The 21,037-nt window shown below is 31.9% G+C and overlaps 3 protein-coding genes across 7 annotated transcripts in view; all 3 read right to left on the bottom strand.

Moving 5' to 3' along the window:
* Nucleotides 1–3,152: 3,152 nt before the first annotated feature.
* LOC18048079 lies at nucleotides 3,153–5,634 on the bottom strand. 2 transcript variants are annotated; one of them, XM_006442895.2, is made up of 8 exons: nucleotides 5,454–5,634; nucleotides 4,818–5,005; nucleotides 4,658–4,718; nucleotides 4,501–4,549; nucleotides 4,175–4,229; nucleotides 4,015–4,102; nucleotides 3,696–3,823; nucleotides 3,153–3,433 (listed from the first exon to the last, which is right to left on the bottom strand). In XM_006442895.2, the coding sequence occupies exons 1-8, from the start codon at nucleotides 5,623–5,625 to the stop codon at nucleotides 3,365–3,367; spliced, it is 810 nt and encodes a 269-aa protein (XP_006442958.1). In that variant the 5' UTR covers nucleotides 5,626–5,634; the 3' UTR covers nucleotides 3,153–3,364. The 2 variants fall into 2 exon arrangements, with proteins under 2 accessions (XP_006442958.1, XP_006442955.1); XM_006442892.2 differs by having other exon boundaries at nucleotides 3,705–3,823.
* A 1,343-nt stretch (nucleotides 5,635–6,977) lies between these two features.
* On the bottom strand, nucleotides 6,978–11,800 carry LOC18048078. Of its 4 annotated transcripts, none has more exons than XM_024189681.1 (11): nucleotides 11,377–11,800; nucleotides 10,700–10,923; nucleotides 9,558–9,703; nucleotides 9,110–9,312; nucleotides 8,712–8,993; nucleotides 8,570–8,628; nucleotides 8,421–8,457; nucleotides 8,253–8,324; nucleotides 8,012–8,162; nucleotides 7,786–7,929; nucleotides 6,978–7,697 (listed from the first exon to the last, which is right to left on the bottom strand). In XM_024189681.1, exons 2-11 carry the CDS (start codon nucleotides 10,803–10,805, stop codon nucleotides 7,269–7,271), a joined length of 1,629 nt encoding a protein of 542 aa, XP_024045449.1. In that variant the 5' UTR covers nucleotides 10,806–10,923; nucleotides 11,377–11,800; the 3' UTR covers nucleotides 6,978–7,268. The 4 variants fall into 4 exon arrangements, with proteins under 4 accessions (XP_024045449.1, XP_006442953.1, XP_024045448.1 ...); XM_006442890.2 differs by having other exon boundaries at nucleotides 10,700–10,818; XM_024189680.1 differs by lacking the exon at nucleotides 11,377–11,800 and adding an exon at nucleotides 11,025–11,363.
* A 5,278-nt stretch (nucleotides 11,801–17,078) lies between these two features.
* Nucleotides 17,079–21,037, bottom strand: part of LOC18048077 — a 7,642-nt gene continuing 3,683 nt past the window's right edge. The window contains exons 3-7 of the mRNA XM_006442889.2: nucleotides 20,868–20,927; nucleotides 19,384–19,498; nucleotides 18,538–18,620; nucleotides 17,970–18,031; nucleotides 17,079–17,603 (exon numbers count right to left, since the gene is read on the bottom strand). Of these exons, the coding sequence (XP_006442952.2) occupies nucleotides 17,492–17,603; nucleotides 17,970–18,031; nucleotides 18,538–18,620; nucleotides 19,384–19,498; nucleotides 20,868–20,927 (432 nt within the window). The 3' untranslated portion in view covers nucleotides 17,079–17,491. The remainder of the gene's footprint in view (nucleotides 17,604–17,969; nucleotides 18,032–18,537; nucleotides 18,621–19,383; nucleotides 19,499–20,867; nucleotides 20,928–21,037) is intronic.

Below are 21,037 nucleotides of genomic sequence, written 5' to 3'. Positions count from 1 at the left end.
AGAGATTATTTGTTTAGACATGTACTTTATAGAATTAAATGTCATAATATATAAGTCCTAATTATGTATATCTGATTGTAAATATCAGTATAATATCTCTGTTACAATAACAGTTATTATAAATATCTGTGTAATACAATAATCTGATGATTAATCAGTATTCAAAAAAAAAAACTAAGCAGAAGATAAGTATTGACTCTGTGATTGCATACACAGCCGGATCCTGCCAAGAAACAGACAAAAGATCCCAGCGATAATGAAATGTGTTACCCACATCATTTAGAAAATAATATCTAAATTTATGGCATGGATTTTTTAGGCCAATAGATACGGTGGGATGTCATTTCAGCTTAGTTACATCTAGAATCTTTCTTCAAAGTACCAAGATTTGATTTTGTAATAACATTCGGATTAATCCCTTCATAACCATTTGAAATTATTTTCCTCGATACAGAGTGTGTTTGGTATTTAAATTAGATAGTTATAATTTTTAAGTTACAGTATTAAAATATTTAGTAAATATTAACTGTTGTATTTTAAAAATTATATTGTTATAATTTTTAATTATAAAATAAAAAATTTATTATATATTTAATAATTTTGATATCAAAATTATTATTTAAAATTTATATTTACTACATATTATTAATTTATATTTCATAATTATAATTTTTTTTTTCTACAGTAACTGTAGCTTAAAATCTACGACGCCTCAATCCTAAATTTTTTTTTTCTACAATAATTGTAGCTTAAAATCTACGACGCCTCAGTCCTAAACAGGAACATAGTCCCCATTATGCATATATGAACGTAACACTCAGAGACCCGAACCATGCAAATTAAAGTGAAAAAAGAAAAAGCTTCTGTACATCCAAAGCAATACAACCAGCCGTGGATGTCCGAATCATATCAAAAGAAATGATCAAACCATCTTCACCGACTTCTTAGCGCCTAAAATCTCATAAAATGTCACTTCTTGATCAATTAGCTCCTGACATTTACTTCCCACTTATTTTCTTTTATAAAGTTGTATCAGACAAAAATACTAATCCCAAAAATTTCTCATCTCCTCAAAAAAAATCTCTCACAAAAACACTAACCCACTGCTACTCTTTGGCGGGACGAGCCGAAGGTGTTTTTTTCTGTTGGTTGTGACGATAATGGCTTCCCATTTATTGAGACCCTAGTAGCCAGTGACACGTCCAAGGTTCAGAAAACCCCAGAAATGGATTCACTTGACCAGATACTGCCATTCAAACCCCATGAACTAAAGTTAACTGATCAAGTGAACCTCCGTGTTCAGATCAATTACTTTGACTGTGGTGGAGTAGTAATTGGTGTTTGTTAAAAGCATATTACAGCGGATGCTTGCAATAGCTGCTGTATCTTTTCCCATAAACTGGGCTACTGCCACTACCACTACTAATTGTGGTAACTTCCAGTGATCATAATATTAAGCATGCTGTTCTGTATTTCCTCCAGGCCATTTGATTCCTTGCATCTGGCGGTGCATTTAGAAGATACAACGTTCAATAGAATGCATAAGAAAGAGGTTCACATTTGATGGTACTAAGATAGCTGTCCTAAGGCAGAGAATATATAAAGAATCAGGTAACTAATATCGCACAACACGCCTTCAGGTCGCGTGCGCTCTTATCTGGGGTGCTTTGATAGCTATGCGTGACGTTCCTGCAAATATAACAACAATTCCTGTGAATCTACGAAATCGAGTGAATCCACCCTTGCCGGAGTGTTACATGCATTGGGAGTGTCTTTCATGCAGTGCTAGCAAATTGGCCTGTAGACAAGCCCAATGATTATAAAGATTTAGCAAGAACCATTCAGGAATCTGTGAAGAGATAATGGTAACTGGTGTCATGAGACTTAGTAATACTGCCACTTTTGTTGACACTAGCGATACTAAGGGAATTGGTGCATGGACTGGATTGCCAAATAACCACATGCCGAAATTTGAACAAGATCTTGGAATCCTTGCTTGTGCTTTTTCAATCCTATAGAGAGGAGCAAGATTTGAAATCTTCAAAAAGTTTTGGGTGCTCTCCGTGCATATTATGTCATCCTTAAATTCTTGTTTCATGTGTAATTATTCATACGCAATTGATCGAATACAATCAATTTACATGTGACAAATCTAACAGATTGGGTGGAGAGAATATGCATGAAGAGTTCAGCCCTTTTTCACATTCTCCATATATAATCTATCATCTCTTTAGTGTTTGTCACCTTTTCATTTTTTATTTATTGTGCTATCAACACCATACGGAGTGTTTTTTGAAAGAAAAATGTTTTTAGGGAGATCAATTTCTCCACACTGGTGTGGATGCGATAGGTTTAAGACTTCATAAAGCCTTTCGATAATAGTGTGCTTTAAAGCAGCGAAGAACATATATGATGTATGATAAAATTCAGAAGCAATTACTTCATGTCAATAAAATGTTTAATGCATTCCGTATCATCACAAGAAACCTGTTCAATTTTCAAAACGATGAAGAATTTTCAAAGCCACCAAGCTTTGACTATTGAAACATTGTTGTCCAGTATCTGCAGAATATCATATTGCTACATCTTCTACCAATTTCACTGGCTGGAGGCTTAGAGAAACTACAAATGCATACTTTACGAGCACAACAGAAGGGAAAGCTTCAGATAAATTCAAAGCTTTAAAAGAAAAAGAAAGTACTCAAATTTGTCGAACAAATATAAGTGGCGTTACATGTACAACATAAAACAATGCATCACATAATTCTCAAATCCTAAGTGATGCTACAATAACTTCAACTATGTTTTAAATGATTGTATCACATTCCATCCAAAATCTGCGATACACACTTTGTAATGCAGAAATAGGCATTAATCCAGTGCAACAGAAATCATATTCAGCCAATCTTTTGAACAGATAATGACAGTATAAAGAAGGAAGAAGTTCAAATAGCATAGATGCTCTATCCCTTTGGCAGAAAATTATCTAAATTTCCTATCAACTCCGAAATTTTCAATCACTTTGAAAGTTGCAATTATTTGAGAACTATCTTCATCAAAATTCTCAGGGTATGAAGACTAGACTCAGTTGCAAAAGGTGCATGCTAGATTGGGTGCGTATTTTTAACTTGGTTTTACGAATGCGAACTCCAAAATGGCTTCAATTTTATCGCAAACTCATGCATTAAAACTTTTAGTGTCTTTCAAAATATTAGTAAATGGATGTGAAAGAATTCGTTGATGAGTCAGAAATCAACTTTGCAAATGTACAAGAAAATGAACAATTCATATCAAATCATTGTCTCATATTTGGCTGAGTTTGTGACACAGGTGAAAAGAGAAGAAAAGTTCTTGCTCAGAGTGGTTACTCTGTAATTGTCGTGGTTTGATCAGTAAGACCCAAAAGACTTTGAAGACCTCCATAGCTTAATCCCTGGACCAAACATTAAAGAATCAGATCAGCTTCAGCGGAACATCACACAGATCCACAGGGTATAATGTGAGGAAAATATGATATGGATATGATAAATTGACCACCGTCTATTAATAATTATATTGGAATACTAAGGTTCAGCACACATCAATGCGTATCCTAAGCACATTTATGCTTTTGAGCATAACTTATATGAAAAATAAATCTGACACCTCTTAAAGAACTTTAAGGTCCAATAGAAAGGAAACACGGAAGCGATTACCAAACTCACTGAAAGAATTCTAGCCAAACAAAGGAATGGCTGGGCTGCTGGTTTTGTAACACAAATTGCAACGACACCATTGGTCTTTTCCTTCTCTTCTGTGTAAAACCTCCTGTAAACCTGGACACCTGAAAATGCAACATCCAATTGGAGGAGAAATATTGATTGTAATTAATAAATCATTTTATTGTTAAGAGTTCTGATTTTATAAGTGACCATATAAATTTTGTTGAACTTGGAAGACATTTTGTCTCTGTTTGCATAACTTTTTCAATTTCCAAGAATGAATTGGGACACCAAGAAAATACAAGATTGATACCTTCATCAATGGTTTTTATGCCAGGAAGGACTTTTGCGAGACTCTCAGCTTGGAGCATCTCAGAAAATGACAGATACCCGTGGACATCCTACAATCAATTATAATTACAACACAGAAAGTTTTAGAAGAGAGCCTGTAAATTTGAACTAATTGCTTTCACCTGAACCTTGAGCACCAGACATTTGTTGCATAGAATCAAAGATCCAGAGCCTATTCTGAGATTAGAAAAAAAGAGACAAAATTAAAAGAAGGGAATTTAATAATAGACTGAAGCAAAACCTTATACCAAATCGATCTTGATAAAACAACTCAGGAACTCCAAATTGAAAGTGCTTAAACCAGCCTTAGTTCACTATCAATTATGAATGAAGCACTAAGTCAGAAAAGATCAGTATGTTGTGAAAATCAATACTAAGCAGGGTCTGCAGGAATCCGACGCCAACAAACATGAAACATAACATGTGTGAGTTTGAAATTGGGATATACCTATTGTAGTCACCAACAGCACACCTTCCTTCAACAGTTTTCAATCCATCTACAAACAATATTAAATTGATATCAATGGCCTTCAAGTGAATTGACATGATTACTCATGATATCAAGAAGAAATAAACACATTCATATTGCAAAATCAAATAACTACCTTTTAATTGGGTAAAGTATGGCTCCTGAACATGAAGTTCAAAGTTTACAGTCTTAAGAAGCTGGTGCAAAGACAGCAGTTGGTTTTTGTAAGCTCATCATTGATACATGGATACGACAACACTAAGCTGGGAACAATGGAAATCAACACATATACATACTTCTATCATTTCAGATCCTTCTTTCAGAACCAATTTACCCCAATCCTCTCGCTTCTTCAGGTCATCGTCCTCGTTCAATGTTGCAATATTGCTAAATGCCCCACATGAGGCTGTAGAAGTTACCGATTCATGAAAAACTGATGCTAATCGTTTGTAAAAAGGATATTGAGACTCTGTATCACTAGAACCTGCCACATAGAGTACAAAGAAATGATGCCTTTCCCCAAAACAATAAGATTGATTTCAGATACCAATTCAACCGAAGCATAACCCCATTAAATATTCCAACTAAAACTTTGTCTAAATTAATTCTTATGTGAACCATTTATTAAAAAAAATGATTTTGAACTAGTTGATTCCTCAGTCAAGTCATTGAAATTCATATTAAAAACCCAACAAGAAACCAAATTGTTTTCCCCTCTTCCTTTTTTTTTTCTCATATTAGTTTTACAGCAAGCATTCAACTGAAAGAGTAAATTTCATACTTTTAATTCAGAAAAAGCACCAAAAAGAAAAAGAAAAAAATCCCATTTTTTTTCTCTAATATTGCATTCATTAGAAGAAGAGAAACTATCGAAGTAAAGATGTAGTAATAACATGAAAAAAAAATTGAAGTTCTTTTTCTCAGTTGGTTACCTGCAGTGAGAGGAACATTATGAGTAAGAAGAAAGGAACATAAGTCTTTGGAGAGACCAAGATCGAGTTCAAGTGTTTGGTTGATGTGAGATTCCAAGATGAACTTCAATGCTTCTTCTATGCATTTTGTGTAATCAAATGGGCTTCTTCCTGGTGATGATGGTTGCTCCATTTTCTCCGTTTTTTCCTCACTCCGCTCCGAAAGTCAACCGCTGGTCAAATGACTCAGCTTAAGTAGAATCACAGTTATGGTAAACTATCAGTTAGATACCTGAGTTTTGTGATATACTGAGGGGATTAATTGTTTGACAGAGTTTATAATTAAGTCCTAGTCTTTGAAATTTTTCATGATTCCTGGACTCATGAAGGGCCTGTTTGTAAGTTTCGTATTTTACCTTAATTTTATGATTTTATCAATAATACTTTAAGAAAGTTGTATGCCCTCAATAAAGCTAATTAAAAGATTGAAATACCCTAAACCATTCTTTAATTGAGTGATTGGATACCTTTTCGCCTTATTGTTGTGGTAATGGTTTATTCAGTCTATTTTACACCTATATTCGAATTGCGGTATCATAAAGTGTGCAATATCAATCATTCATAAACTTCTAAATTATTGGAATTGATCCACCACGAAAAGTAAAAGATTCTGCATATTTTTTACTAAGGTGGCGTTTGTTTTTTTGTCTGAAATCTGAATAGACCCGAATTAGTCTGAATTCTGAATAGGTCTGAATGTCTGAATTTGAATAATATGTTTGTTTTTTCGTCTGAATATTAGAAAATAAGTATTAAGTTGTTTTTTTTTTCAACTTAAAAAGCTAAAAATATGTACGTTTACATTTGTATCCTTATTAAATTTGAATGTCAAATAAATAATATATTAAATACCACAATATTTTAACATTTATAAGTAAAACTATATTCAAGTGAATACATAATTATTTTGAAATTTTAATATATAAAATACCATAAATTTTAAATTTTATCGTATATAATATAAGGAAAAAAACAGAGATATTTTTATGTGGGGTAAATATCTATGGGTGAGTTTTGGGATAGACATGAAAAATAAATTATAAAATAGGGATATTTTTGACATTAGCAAGTAATTGACTTAATTCATATTTCTCCATTAAGTAAAAAGCCAAAAAAAATTAGCTTATTTTATTAAGTCAAAATTATCTAAAAAGTCTCATTAAGTTATAAAAACAAACACCTCTAATTAACTTAATTAATTAAGTTAAGTCACTTTAAGTCATTAAGTTAAAAAACAAACGCCACCTAATTCAAGGTAGAAAATGGGTGACTCTTTCCGCAAAAACTGAGACAAAATTAGCCAAAAAATCGTGATTCAAGATAAATTCATGAGGAGTGGAATCTCTATATGATCTTATCAAGGTTTCAATGGATTTATAATTGTATGTGTCACCTTATATTGCATTTCTTTCTATCAACACTTCAATGAAAAATGAATGGGACAATTTAGTTAGATGTATTAATGAAAATTTGAAGTAAATGGAGTAAATTATAAATGCTCAAATCCCATTTTCGGGTTTGTCCCGAATTTGGGTTTCGTAAATATTACTAGATAAAACATTATGTACAATTGTAACAAAAAATTGTTTTACAACATATTTCACCTCCTGCGCACAATGTATATTTTTTCCTTGATCTTTCTGAATCTTTTAATTTCAGTAAATATTTTTCCTAAGCAACTTATAGCTAACTTAATCCTATGATTCATACTTGTGTAAGCCAATATCTTGTTTGGCTATGTATGTAATCTATTGAACTTGGCCCCTAATTTAATTCCTAAACAGAACTAATATTTGGGTGATCATCTGCTACTTTAGACTTATCAAATTCCGAAAAGTTTGCAGCTGTTGCTGAATGATCTTCAGGTTTTACAGAACCATCTAAAGAGTGAGGGAGTTGCTTATGATGATGAGCTAGGCCTGCCCATAAAATGACCAACAGCACCATGATCACTGAGAGAAAAACAAGTGATGCCCACACCATGTGAACGTATCTCTTCAATGGCTTGCAGTGATTGTTAAGAATCTCAGAAAATGCATTCTTTACGGATTGGCATTCTACAAGACTTTCCAGTTCGGGATACACATTAAGCAGATTCTGAATCGAGCTTGTGTATGACTCTACTGAGTTAAGTACATCGTTTGACATTGTGATGAACGCTCCATTTTCACAGTTCCCATTAGAACAAGTGTATACCTTCAGTACCTGAAGCAATTTATAACAGAAATGTTCAAACACAAATTTTCAAAAATAAAAATGTTTGATTAACGTCATTTAGAAAAAATGGCCACACCTTTGGGATGTCTCCAATGCGAACTGTATTTTCTGGGCATAATTCTGTCCGGTACTGATAATCTGGTGGTCCCGAAAAAGGATTGCATATGCTAGGGATATCTGGATACATGGTCTTTTGCAGGACTGATAGGTTTGCATTCACCTGGAATAATATACACCAGCATAGAATTATCAAAAGCTTCAATGCGTTAATTTGCGGCAAAAGATTATGAAAGTATATATACCTGATTAACAATATCGTAGACTCCTGCACCAAAATCGGACAGGACAGATTCTGCCGATTGCAATTCATCACAGGGAAGGATTGCACCTAAGGTGCTGTTGCTTGGATCTTCTTGGAAGTTTTCTAGAGCTGTACATGTATCACTAGCAAAACTGAAAAGTTCCGGATAAATTTCTGTCACTTTCTTGGCATGCAAGAAATTACTGAAAAAGTTTGTTCTTGAAATTAGAAGACTCACTTACTTTTCTAGGAAGAAATACACTCCAAAGAGTACCCAGCACAAAAAGGTCAAGATCCAGCAGAGTGCAATTAGCCTGGAAAAGAAAACATATATAAAAAAAAGAAATCAAATGCTATATCTACATAACACATATCAATTTGTTTGTGGCAAAATGATTCAGTTTACTTACAGGTGAAGTGTCCTTTGAAATCTTAAAACACCAAAAACTGCATAAAAAAAGAATCAACACTTAAAGATGTTAACTACCACGTAACAGTTAACAACAAGCATGCAATACAATGTTTGTACTTTGTAAAGTTACAAACAAAAGACACATACCGGAAAGAGCAATCACTGCAACCAGATTAAGGGAAATTGCTGCAGTGGTTATCGCATACCTGCAAGAATAAACATACAATTTCATCATTATGCCACTGTTATGACTGTATGCAGACATTTAAGGGGGAGAAATGAAATTTACGCTATCTGAAGGCCCTTATCGATGAGGCGCCGGTTCTTCCTGGCCTGCCTCTTTATATTTCCTGCTTCGGAATCAAGTTTTCTTGATGCTGAAGTAAGGAAGCCACTAGGCACACCTCTTGTATCAGTGTTTTCCAAGCTACCATCCAATTCTTTCATTGCTCCTGTAGTGCTATATATAGTTTCTGATGCTTGATCAGCCGTATCTATGATTATCCCCACCACGGTTTTTGCACGCGAATTGAATCTTGCATTTCCTCCAAGAACCAGCCCGGATCCAAGTCTGCATAAATATTGTGATCAGTAAACAGAGTTGTTAAAAGACAAAAAGAAAAAAAAAAAATTATTGATTCGATCAAATTTATTAAGTAGCTCTATATTCAGAGTTTAGGAAATTACATTGCCAAAATTGTGAGGAACGTAGCAAGGAGAATTGGCCTGAGGTAACATTGCTTGTAACAGAGTGCCTTTTTCTTCAGCTTTGCTTTTCTCCTGCCTTTACAGCAGAGGATTTTTACTAGCAGAAAGCTTCCATATATTATTCCACCCAAAAGCCACAGCAATCCAAGGGCATAGCCATAAATCCCTGTAAATATAGTTGACTGCAACCCAAAAAAAAGAAAATTACATTGCTAACTAATTTCATATTTATTTCGTAATCCGTCTTTATTTTTTAAGGAAATCTTTTATGAAAATATCTGGATATGACATCCAATAAAATTATGACACAGTTGAATGTGGTGATGTCCCATATAAAACTTTCTCGTGTAAATTTTGATCAAATGAATTTTTGTTTTGTATTCTTTTAACATTTGTCTATGAATGAGAAAAGGAGAGAGAGAATTACACTCCAGTAATGCTTGTTGGTGATGTCATAGCCTCCTCTATATTTCTTTAACTTGTTCAAAGGATCTGCCCTCACGGTATCATCATCTTCCTCACTGATCGGTGGTGACTCATTGTTTGTTTGAAGCAAATTCCTCCTTGAGAAATCTGAAAAAGAAAATAGCGTATAATTAATTATCTTTAAGATTAAGAAATTATTACCTCGTAGTTGCTTATGTATTAAAAAAAAAATCAGTAAAATAGACATTAAGCAAAATGGAAACTTGTTGATTGGGTCAAGGGGGATTTGCTGGGCCTTGGGTTGACACAATACACAATATGGGCTCAAGTGCCGATTACCTAAGCCAACAAAAGCCAACGTCAATCACTGAGATGATTTGTACTAAATTAACCTTTTTTAAAAAATTTTTTTAGGTAAACTAATCCCACATTCAAATTTCTTACTTTATTATGTGTTTCACTTGAATCACCTGCGTACCAAGACAACTATCAATAATTTTAATATTCATTTTTAATATCAAAATAAATTTTTACAAGTGTAAAAGTTTCGTAGTTTCTCCTAAACCAATGTTATGAATCGCTTCAATGATTTATTTATTTTGCTGTAGACGGCTGATTGCTCATGGGTACTACAATCCAAAAATTTAGACCTAAAGTTGTTAGACATATTTCTAATCATAGAGAATTTGAATTCAGTACTAAGTTGATATGTGCTTAACTCTTCATAATTTTTTATCACATATGTATGCATACCGATATATGATTAAACTTTAATTTTTATATTCTTATCCAATAACCATTAGTTATATACTTTTAAATTATTAACAAAAAAATTAAGTCAGCACTGAATCATAGATATAGGATGGAGTGTGTAAGGGCCCACCATTGACTTGTAACAACGTGAAAAATCTCAACCGTTCGAATTGCACTAATAAACCCCATAATTTAAAGTTTATGTAACACAACTTTTAGTAAAGCAAAAATTGCTTAAGCATCAGCGCTTACGCATTCCGCAGCCCAACTCGACGACAAAGAAAGAATTAAAGAGTACAGCTTTTACAAAATGAAAGCATTTACCACTAATTTATTAAAAAAAAAAGAAAGACACTGAGAAGGAGAAAGAAACAAAATGAGAATTCTAACCTGGTACAGAGCTTGATTGAGCTAAAATTTCTTCGAAATGAAGTGCAAAAAACAACGTCGTCAAGATTCCGTATACAACAAGTCGGCTGCCGCGTTTGGACTCCATGTTTGATTTTGACCTGTCAAACAAAATAATATCGCATTCATTAGACTTTCGTCAGCTTCGTCAAAATTTCACCAAATTTATTCATCTGGAACAAGCCATCACGGGCAGGCAGCCCTTTCTGAAAAAAAAAAAAACACTTCATCATGGCTGAGAGAAACTCAACGTACACATCAAGAAAACTGAATCAAAACAAAACAAGAAGCTGAACAGAAACTTTACAAGTTACGTCGGAGCGAGAGAGAAACTCCTCATGGTTTTTGTGAATTGAAGAGAAGGAGATTAAACCTAACGAGGCTTCATATTTAAAGCGTGCGAGAAAGGAAAAAAAAAAAAGTGATTTTGTTTCATTGTGAACGGACAAAAGCCAAAAAGGGTTTAAGCTGGAGTGCAAATTGATGCAAACCCTTTTCAAAAAGCAACACACCGGCTGCTTTGTCTAGAATCACTCCTTTGCAAGCAAAGAACAATATATTTAGCCGCAAAGAAAACACAATCGGAAACTTAGGGATACAATTTTTTTGTAGAATCTGAAAAGTTAAACCATGTCCATGTACCAAAATAATCAACTTACTTGGAACTTGACCAGGTTCTTGAAAAAGCAGCTTCTCAGAAAAGCATCAACTTGTACCCCCAGCTAGCTGCCTAGCAACTCTCTGAAACTTTGATGGTGATGAATAATTGCTTGCACATGTCCTTGAGATAATTGAACCTTAATTTCTCCAGCTATATTACCAAATTGCTTCTGGTTTAAAATCAATCAATTTATGAACAATAAGCAATTAAAAGCTTTTTTTTCCCCCCCAAAACGGCAAAACATATGCATGAACATCTATTTAAGAGAGAAGCATATGCATGTATAAAACATGCATATATAATAAACACGACACAAATCTAGAAGCTGAGAATCTTCAGTTTTCTATTCAAATTATGAATGCCTTTTCAAGTCAAGAACCTCAACGGAAACACCGCTGGTGTTCCAAATTTATAACTTTCAAATACACAGTTTAATATTAAACCCATGAATTAAAAATTAAAAACCACTTTTCAAGGTATAAAAAATAAAGAAAACTGGAAAAAAAAAAGAATTTTATTCAACTTAATCCACTTATCTTATTAATGGATTAGTCTGAGATTGATGCAATAGCTGATTTAAAACAACCAAAACTCTTTCAATTTATTTTTTCCCCCATTAAATAGTCAATAATAAACACCAAAGTTCCTTTTTGTCAACGCTACCTACCCTTTCGGTCAAGGATATAGTCGTCATATTATTTTATTTATTATTTCTATTAATAGTCCCCAAAAAGAAAGTTAAATATTATACATTATACCTCAAAATTAAAGTTGGCCCTCAACTTTTTCCCCCCTTTTCTTTTAATTTTCCTTCAGTTTGTCAATAAAAAGAAAAAGCATGCGTAGTCAAAAAAATACCGCTAGTTGGTGTAAAATGAATCGTCATAGGTGACAAAAAATGAATCTTATTATATAGTTTTGGGTAACAATATAGATTTTGATTGCAATTTGCAAAATTTATGTTACTGTAGCCAAGTGGTGATTCAAGTTGGAATTCTATTTTTATTATGATGGCTTCTACGCCTAGGCAAGTGGTGATTATAGTTGAAAATAAATATATTACGAATATATTAATTCCAACTATTTCTTTTTTTTTTTTCTATTTTTTATTTTGGGACAAGGATAGTATGATGATATCACTCTCCTCGTATAGTTTTTTTTTTTTTTTTTTTTACCACCTACACTCCTACAGAATTTATAATACTTTTGTGATCAACAATGTCAGAATTTTCGCACGAAAATTTACCATAGGTGGAAAAAAAAAAATAAAACTACTAGTTTTTTTTGTTGTTTAAGTTTTAATGTTAAGGAGGTAATATAGTAATTATACTTTTGTTATCAATAATGCCAAAATTTGAACATAAAAAATTCATCATAGGTAAAAAAAAAATCTTTTTATTTAAGTTTTAATATTAAGGAGGTAAGGAGGTAGTAGAGTATTATACTAAATTGGAAATAAGTGGTCAAGCTGAAAAAATGTAGGGGAAAGTGTAAATTGTAAAAGTGGTAAAGCTGAAAAATTGTAGGGGAAAATGTCAATTATCTCCCTTATAATTAAGTTTTAAGAAGAGGAGGTTTTCTACACCATCAAGTTGACTTAGAATTTCAAATGTATTTTGATGGTCCAATGAGTGTGACAAGGGAGTTTTCAATCCTTTTCGTGGAACATACACTAATCTGGTGCAAAAATGAATTCTGACAAACTCTTAGGTATGATTTATAAATCAAGTTATGCTTTTAACGTTTTAATTACGGGTGGGGAAGTCTCCACTCCACTTCTAAAAAAACTTACAAAATGTTCATATTATTTTTAATAAATACAAATCAATAAAAATATTTGTGTAATTAATCAATTAAATTATTTTTATATTTTTCCTTACTTATTATTATTTTTACTAATAAGATTGTTTTGATATGAGTTTTATTTAATTATTTTATCTTTATAACATAAAATGACCTAATTACCTGAATAAATATGTATTCTTGTATCCAATACCTTAGGTACTTAATTTTGCAACTTATAATCTAACTTTTTAAATGAAATCTAATAATTTTTAATATTTTACATGTAAATGACATAAATTTGACAGCCTAATAATTTACATTAATATTGGCTCATTAAGACATTAGGTTTGTTTAACTAAAGGTTAATAATCATGCTAGTAAAATAAAATTGACCATTTAGAACAGCAAATTTTGCATAAGATATAAAAATGTTGGAGTTAAAGCAACTGTTTTGGTATTTTCAGCTTTTAAAGATAAAAATAGTTAACTTAAAATTAGGGTAAAGCAATCTTAGTAGTCAAATATAATTAAAAAAACTAAGGGGCCGTTTGTTTTTTTGACTTAATGACTTAATTAACTTAATTTTAATCAGTTAAATCATGAAGTATGTTTGTTTTTTCAACTATGTTTGTTTTTTCAACTTAATGAAAATTTTTAGCCATTAAGTCATTAAGCTATATTTTTAGCTTTTTGCTTAATTTAAAAAGGTTGAATGATATCATTAAAATATATTATCCAAAATATTCCTATCTAATTAATTAATTTTCATCCTTACCTAAATAAAATTTAAAAATTAGCATTATTACTCATCTTTATATAAGTTGTGATAATATATAGTGGTAGACTATTGTTATTTTTATCTTTTTTTTTTATTTTCTTCAAATTAGCATTATTTATCTACATAATTTTTTTATAAACATTTTTCATATAAAACATAATAAACTATAATAAAATTGGCAAACATATATAATGTAGAATATTAAAGAGTTGTATTCAATTGAATATTATTTATGTTGTGATCATGAATTATCTTATTTATATTCTTTGAGATATTTATTATTTGTTTAACATTTATAATTTGTAAGGACATAAATGTAAAAATATTAGTTTTCAGGTTTTTTAAGTTAAAAAAACTTAATAGTTATTTTTAATGATTCAGGAAAAAAAATAAAATATCATTCAAATTCATACATTCAGCTTTATTTAGAATTCAGATTAATTCAGGTTTATTTCGATTTCGGAGAAAAAAAAACAAACGCCACCTAAGCCACAAAAATAAATTAAGAATTTAAGAAAGAATTAGTTGATTAATTCTTCAGAATTTTTCTTCATTTAAATTTTTTAAAAAATAATGTGCACTTTTATAATTATTTTTTAAAAGTAGAGTGGATTTATAAAATTTGTAGGGTTGCCACTGTTTAAATTATTTTTTAAATAAAAGGTTTTATCTATTTCCCATCAAGTTTGTAGCTTCTTCATTTTAGCCCCGTTGAACCTAAATCCGGTATTTAATTTGTAACTTCAAATTATCTTTTGTACAAGAAACCGGGGACTCCTTCTATTTTGTTTTCTATTCATAAACAATTTTAAGAAATTAGGACACGACTCATAAAATTGAGTTGTATTCTAATTAAAAGTTATTTGTGTATTCTTTTAATCTTTCTCAACTTAAACCTCATTCTCACTTGTAAATAATGGATGCTATAATATATTAACTTTTCACCTTATAACAATAAGATTTAGGTCTTGTTTGGCATTGAGATGTTATACCTTTTAAACTATTATTGCTGAAAAAAAAGTTATAACTATGAAATCAAAATTGATATTATGCGGTAATTATGACTTTTAAATAATATTTTTAACAAAAAAAATATTAATAGTTTTTCATCACATGAAATAAAATTAAGTCAACTTTCAAACTAAAGTGTTTGATTTGTAACTTTTAATCTACAATTATTCAAATACAATACCAAACAAGAATTTAGAACCTGCTAGTTTGGAGAGGAGAACTGATAAAACTTAAAAGGGAAGAAGAGAAGATGAAAGAAAAATTATACTCAAAATTAGCCTTAGAAAATAAAGTTTTCACAATTTTATTGAACGCATTTTCTTAGAATAGGAATTTTCAACGCAGACCCTCAATTTACAGTTGACAAATTGAGGAGGCAAAATGTAAGCATGAGATGAGACTATTCGATAACGTAGTAAACCAAAATTTTACAATTCTTTTTCAGTCAAAATAAGCCGCATTAATAACAACAGTCAACTTCAAAAACCAAACGGCTGCTCTTCCCTTTTTTTAATTATTTGCGAAGAAAAATCAAGTATTTACGTAACAACAACGTGGCTGCTGCTAGTAAGTTTTACTTGTATGTATTTTACAAAAACAAAAATTTTAGATTTAAATTTCTGATCACATCGATGGACAAAACACTAAAAAGTCAAGTGCCAGCATGTTATAATTAAAAAGAAAGTATAAAAATACCCATGATCGAGAAATCTTCTAGAGATAAACCAATATGAGCCAATATATATATATATATATATATATATATATATATATATATATATATATATATATATATATATATATACACATATACACGATCGAGATTAAATCCGAAATACCAAATTAGTTGGAATTGAAAGTTCTTAGTTAATGATATTGACGTGAACATTATCTCAAAAAGGAAAATATGAACGGCAAATACTTGTAGTTTTGTCAAATAAGTGCAACTATTAACAACTGTTTGTACCAATATTTCAATTTTAGGCGTTAAAAATTATTCTAAATATCATTTTCGGATTCTTTTCAATAAATTTCAACTTTCTAGCTACATCGTATAAGGAACATAAGGTTCATATTTAACTTGCATCTTTCATTCTCAATCGATTTTCTTGTAAATACGTAATTGTTACGGTCCTTTAAATAAATGTAAACAGAGAGCTTCTTTTTTAAAAAATATCGACTAGATGAGAAAAATTATTGTAAACAATAAAATAAAAATTTTAAAAATGGGAAATGCAACATAAGATTAACCCCAAAAATGTCTAGCTTCTTGTTTTTCTTTTTATTTGTCCTAAAATGATAGCTAAATAAAGACATATATATATATTCAATCAAGGATCCCTGACTTTATTAAAATCAGGGATCACTAATTGAAAAACTACTCATATGTATATGTGTATATATAGAGAGAGAGAGAGAGAGGGAGAAGATAAGTGTGGAAGAATTTGTAAAGAGACAATCTTGAGTGGCACAAGTTGTCCTCCAGAGTCTAGGGTGCAGGTTCGAGTCTCAACACCAACATTTATTAGACCGAGTTTGTACCGACTCTCAAACCGAAACAGTTTAGGTCTATTTCAGCAAAAATAAGTAAATAACCAGCCTTCCAAATAAGATAGCATTTGCCCTTCCTAAGTTCTAATTAACTACTCATTGTGGATATAATAAGAGATTGCAGCTACTGAATCACTCTCAGACCAGACAAACTTTATCCAAATATCAGTAAATGCCTTAACAGTTTAACATTAGAGGGCAATTGATTTGCTATTCATTGTTCAAATAATCACGTGAATATTGCCTGGAGTCTGGAGTCTGGAGCCTGGGGACAGGAAACGGGCACCATATACTTATGATAAAATCTTGTAAAGGTAATCCAATAAAGACTCTTCAATTACTGAATCCTGCTATCACCAAGGTTTGAGAAGCAATTTACATTCATATACCATCCTTAAAACATCAACAAAAGGGTAAAACTTACAAAAACAACGACGCACAAATTTAATTGAAGGCGTGTCACTCAAGAGGGGAGACTTTTGTGCATTTGCTGAAGCTAATGGATGTAAAAGAGATTCGCTAACAGAGCTAAGAAAAAAATTGAGATTGAGGCTTATGAGATGAAAATCTCGGAATTAATGAAAAGCTCTGTGATTAGAAGCTGATTATCGGAGATATATAGTCTATATATACACCTGCAATGATAAATTTTACCCAGCTAATAGAATAAGCATAATAAAAAAGCGTTAGTTGAGAATAAAACCCAAAAAGAAATGCATACACACCAAAACAATTAATCACTGATTATTGCTCTTTATTTCCTAATCTCTACATAAAATCTAATTCACCAGCTACTGCACAGACTATTGCATGAAATTTCAACTATATACGGGCGGAGATGAAACTGGAACGAGGGTCAGTTCAAGTTGGAGGAGCAGATGAGCAGCTTGATTGCGATTCGCGAGTTATTTCCTCCGTGATTGGAATTCGAGGCAGGCTCATGATCACATTGGGAGTTTATCACGTCTAACTGATGTCTCAGGCAGAATCATGAATGCCTATGGATGTTCGGTGGGGGAAGGATGGTGTTAGCTAGTTCTTCGTTCAAATGCACTGGAAGAGGCGGCATCTGCCTCATTATGGCAGATGTGTTATTCATTCTGCAATGAAGAATCATGTAACGTAAGGAAAACAAGAAAACAGAAATGAGCTTAAATGATTGTGGAAGAAAGAACCTGAAGGGAGGGGGGGGGGGGGGATTGATTTCCAATTTTGATAGTTGGCAAATTTGTAGAACATATAGAATCAGCAGCACACTAATAAGCTACAACTTCCTACAGTCTAGTTTCCCTTACGTACTTTGGCAGTTTAATGTCTAATTTCAGTTGCATACAGTGGCCATGGATTTGATATTTAGTTTCAGTTTTGAAAAGTCGTACTTATCATAAAGGTTCAAGAGAATACTATCTTTAAGCACCTGAAGAAATTATAATGAAAGAGTAGTAGATAAAGACAGGCAAACATACTCATTTAATATTCGAAGAATATTATCGCGAGTTTGGCATAAGAGACTGATATTGTCCTGAATCTGAAAAGGAAAAAAGTTATAAAAGTAAGCAGTGACGGCCAACAAGGATAAAAAATATGAATAAAACAAGATGACTTATTCAAAATGTCTCCAAAAAGCATAAAGTGAAACAAAATAGGAAATGTTTTATGTAAGTAAAAATGTCATTCAACAATAATAAAAGCTGTTCAGAATCTCACAATGATTTCTATACCTTCTATCAAAAGAAGGAAAAATAACACCATCTTCCAATTAATAAAAAGGGATTCATTTCAATGAATTTTTCTCTTCCTTCCAGTTATCCAAATTACAACCAGGAGACAGAACTGCTGATCACATTCCCAGTATTAAACAAATCAAGTGTTATATATAAACATTACTTTTCACACACATGAACAAAATACAACCGAGATCTATCAGACAAGAGTTGATAATCAACATGAAAGTACAGAAGAAAATTACTGAGGCAGATAATGAAATAACCAGATTGAAATGCAATCATATATTTTACAACAGAAGCACTTAACCTGAAAAGCTGCAAGGTTTGCAGAAATTTGATTCAAGGCCCGTGCATTCTTCTCAAGAGTATCTCCTATATTACCGCCAATGGCTGCAACCACCACAAAGCAGATTTCCATTATTATGTTGCCATAAATGTTTCATGGGACCTGAAAGAAAGGGAAGAAGAGAGAAGTGGGGCGATAGTTGAGCTGGGGGAGGATCTACCAATCGAGAAAGTAATGTTTCATCTTATTAAGGAAATTATCTCTCAAGCAAAAAATACCTTTAACAGAAGTGCCATCACCATGTCAACTATAAATGCATAGAAACCATAGACGGATGAATCATATTAATTCTTAAACCAAAAATGCACAACATGTTCTATAGCATTCAAGCTCAGCAATGAAACAGTGAAACAGCTGGACAAGACGGGTCTGATTGAATATCTCATTTAATTGTTAAAATTTCCCTCTATCCCGTAACACACCTAAGTAAAAAGAGATCCGTAACCCATAGATTACTTCAACAACCATTTTTAAGTATGTTATATATTTCAAGCATCAAGATGTACAGTATCATTCTCAATGAATGCTGCACTGTTTCCTCAACAGCTTAACAGTGAGATCTTGATTCATCTGAAGTAAAATAGAATTTTTTTTTTTTGATAAAGTGGGAATTCTAATTTCAGGTTGTTAATGGAAAATATCAGATACAAAATGAGAAGTGCATGATACAATAAAATCTAGCCCAAAAAAGAAGTAAGCTTAGGAGATGAAAAGCTCACACACAAATGGAAAAGAGTTGTTTTTCCATACTAAAATTATATTATAGACCTACAAAACAGAACGGCAAATAAGCAAGGAAGAGCTAACCTTTGAGAGAAAAGCCATCATCATAGTTTGGAGGAATAATTGTTGATGCATATGGAAGAACATTGGACCGGGCTGCAAAGTGAGCTGGCTTTACTGAAGGATCAATAACTCTTTCCTATAAATCAAAATCAAAAGATGTTCCTAAGCACCAATAATCTATAAATCATAACAACAATTCTTAACATATTCACAGAAAAATTTACGGCATCAAGCCTACATGCTCCACATTGAGAATATTGTTGTGAATTAACATATTTCAATAAAAGTCTTCCCCTACTCTAGCATCTCAACCTTCTAGTTAAAGCCACAGAATTGGTTAGATACAACTGCAACAAGCAATAAAGAAATTTGATACAATTGTGATATAACAGTTGAAGTTAATAGCATCAGACATTGTTTCAAGAATATATAGCAGTAAAATTGACAATGTGACTAAGAAGATTAGCTGACGAAACCTTCGGTTTCATTGAAAAGAATCATAAGACTTGAAAGGAAAATGATGAATGTAGCAGAAAGTACCAACTTTCAACGATTTCAAGAGATATTAGCAAAAATAAGTGACAACAGAGTCTTTTTGTCTGAAAACTGAAGCCAATGCAGTTCAGTTGATATGGAAGATAACCCCCCCAAAACAAAGAAAAAAAAGGTAGTTTCTAATAAATTCATGTGCAATGCACATCTCCTAGGAACTAGATCTGTTAGAATCCAAAGCTTTCCTCACCAGCTCATTTTGGGGGGGGTGGGGGGGGGGGGGGGGGGGGAGAGAGACAAACTTAAAATCTTTAGTAAACTTTTAACATACAGTCCATGTAACTTTAACGTACATTAAATCGAGTTTAATGTATATACTATCTACTGGCAAGATCACCTAAATGTAATCCGGTTCTTACATTCATTAGTATGTTTAATTATTCGAGGGTTTTATTTGACTGCATTTATTATATTAAATGAATGAAGCTTCAATTTCATATTAAATTATTTTCCAATTTTTAATATTTAAAAAAATTAATCTCTAATTTTAAGGCGAACAAATGCAATAATACTAACACCAAACACAATGATAAGACCAATTTTAGTTTCAGAAAAAAATTTCTACATACAAAGAAACTATATAGTGACATTTAAAGAGCCAAACTTTTGCACAAGTTGGGAGAACCAACTTGGCTGTGGAGATTGTTGTTAAAGAGCCAAGGAACTTTCTGCAGTGGAGCCCAATATTACAGGTGCTTATTATCTTGCACACTTATTCTTTTCCTTATTGTTAGCGAATACGTAATGGTTTGATCAATTTTCAATTGTGGCTAAATTTAAGATAATTTTTTGTTGGTTTTAAGAAAAGATGCATCTCTTTCATTGGAGCACATACATGAACCCAAATAGTCCTAACATGGTAACTGAAATATGTCGACCAAACTAAAACATGAATTTAAAGATTAAAGATATTAACACAAATGCAATAGCTACAACATTTTGCTAGATTATACCTTTTTATCTTTGCTCTTCCTTGATAATTCTTCTTTCCTTCTCTTGCTATTTTCTTTCTTCTGAACAAAGATATGATATAATTAGTTAGAAAAATTAAACTATAACATCAAATAGCACTACTTTAGATCTCTTCCAGCTATTATATAGATATATTTTCCAACCCCGCATA

This window comes from Citrus clementina, unplaced genomic scaffold (genome assembly GCF_000493195.1).
Source record: "Citrus clementina cultivar Clemenules unplaced genomic scaffold, Citrus_clementina_v1.0 scaffold_3, whole genome shotgun sequence".
NCBI lineage: Eukaryota > Viridiplantae > Streptophyta > Magnoliopsida > Sapindales > Rutaceae > Citrus > Citrus x clementina.
The sequence above is the reverse complement of the archived record's forward strand: the minus strand, read 5'-3'. Positions and strand labels throughout refer to the sequence as shown.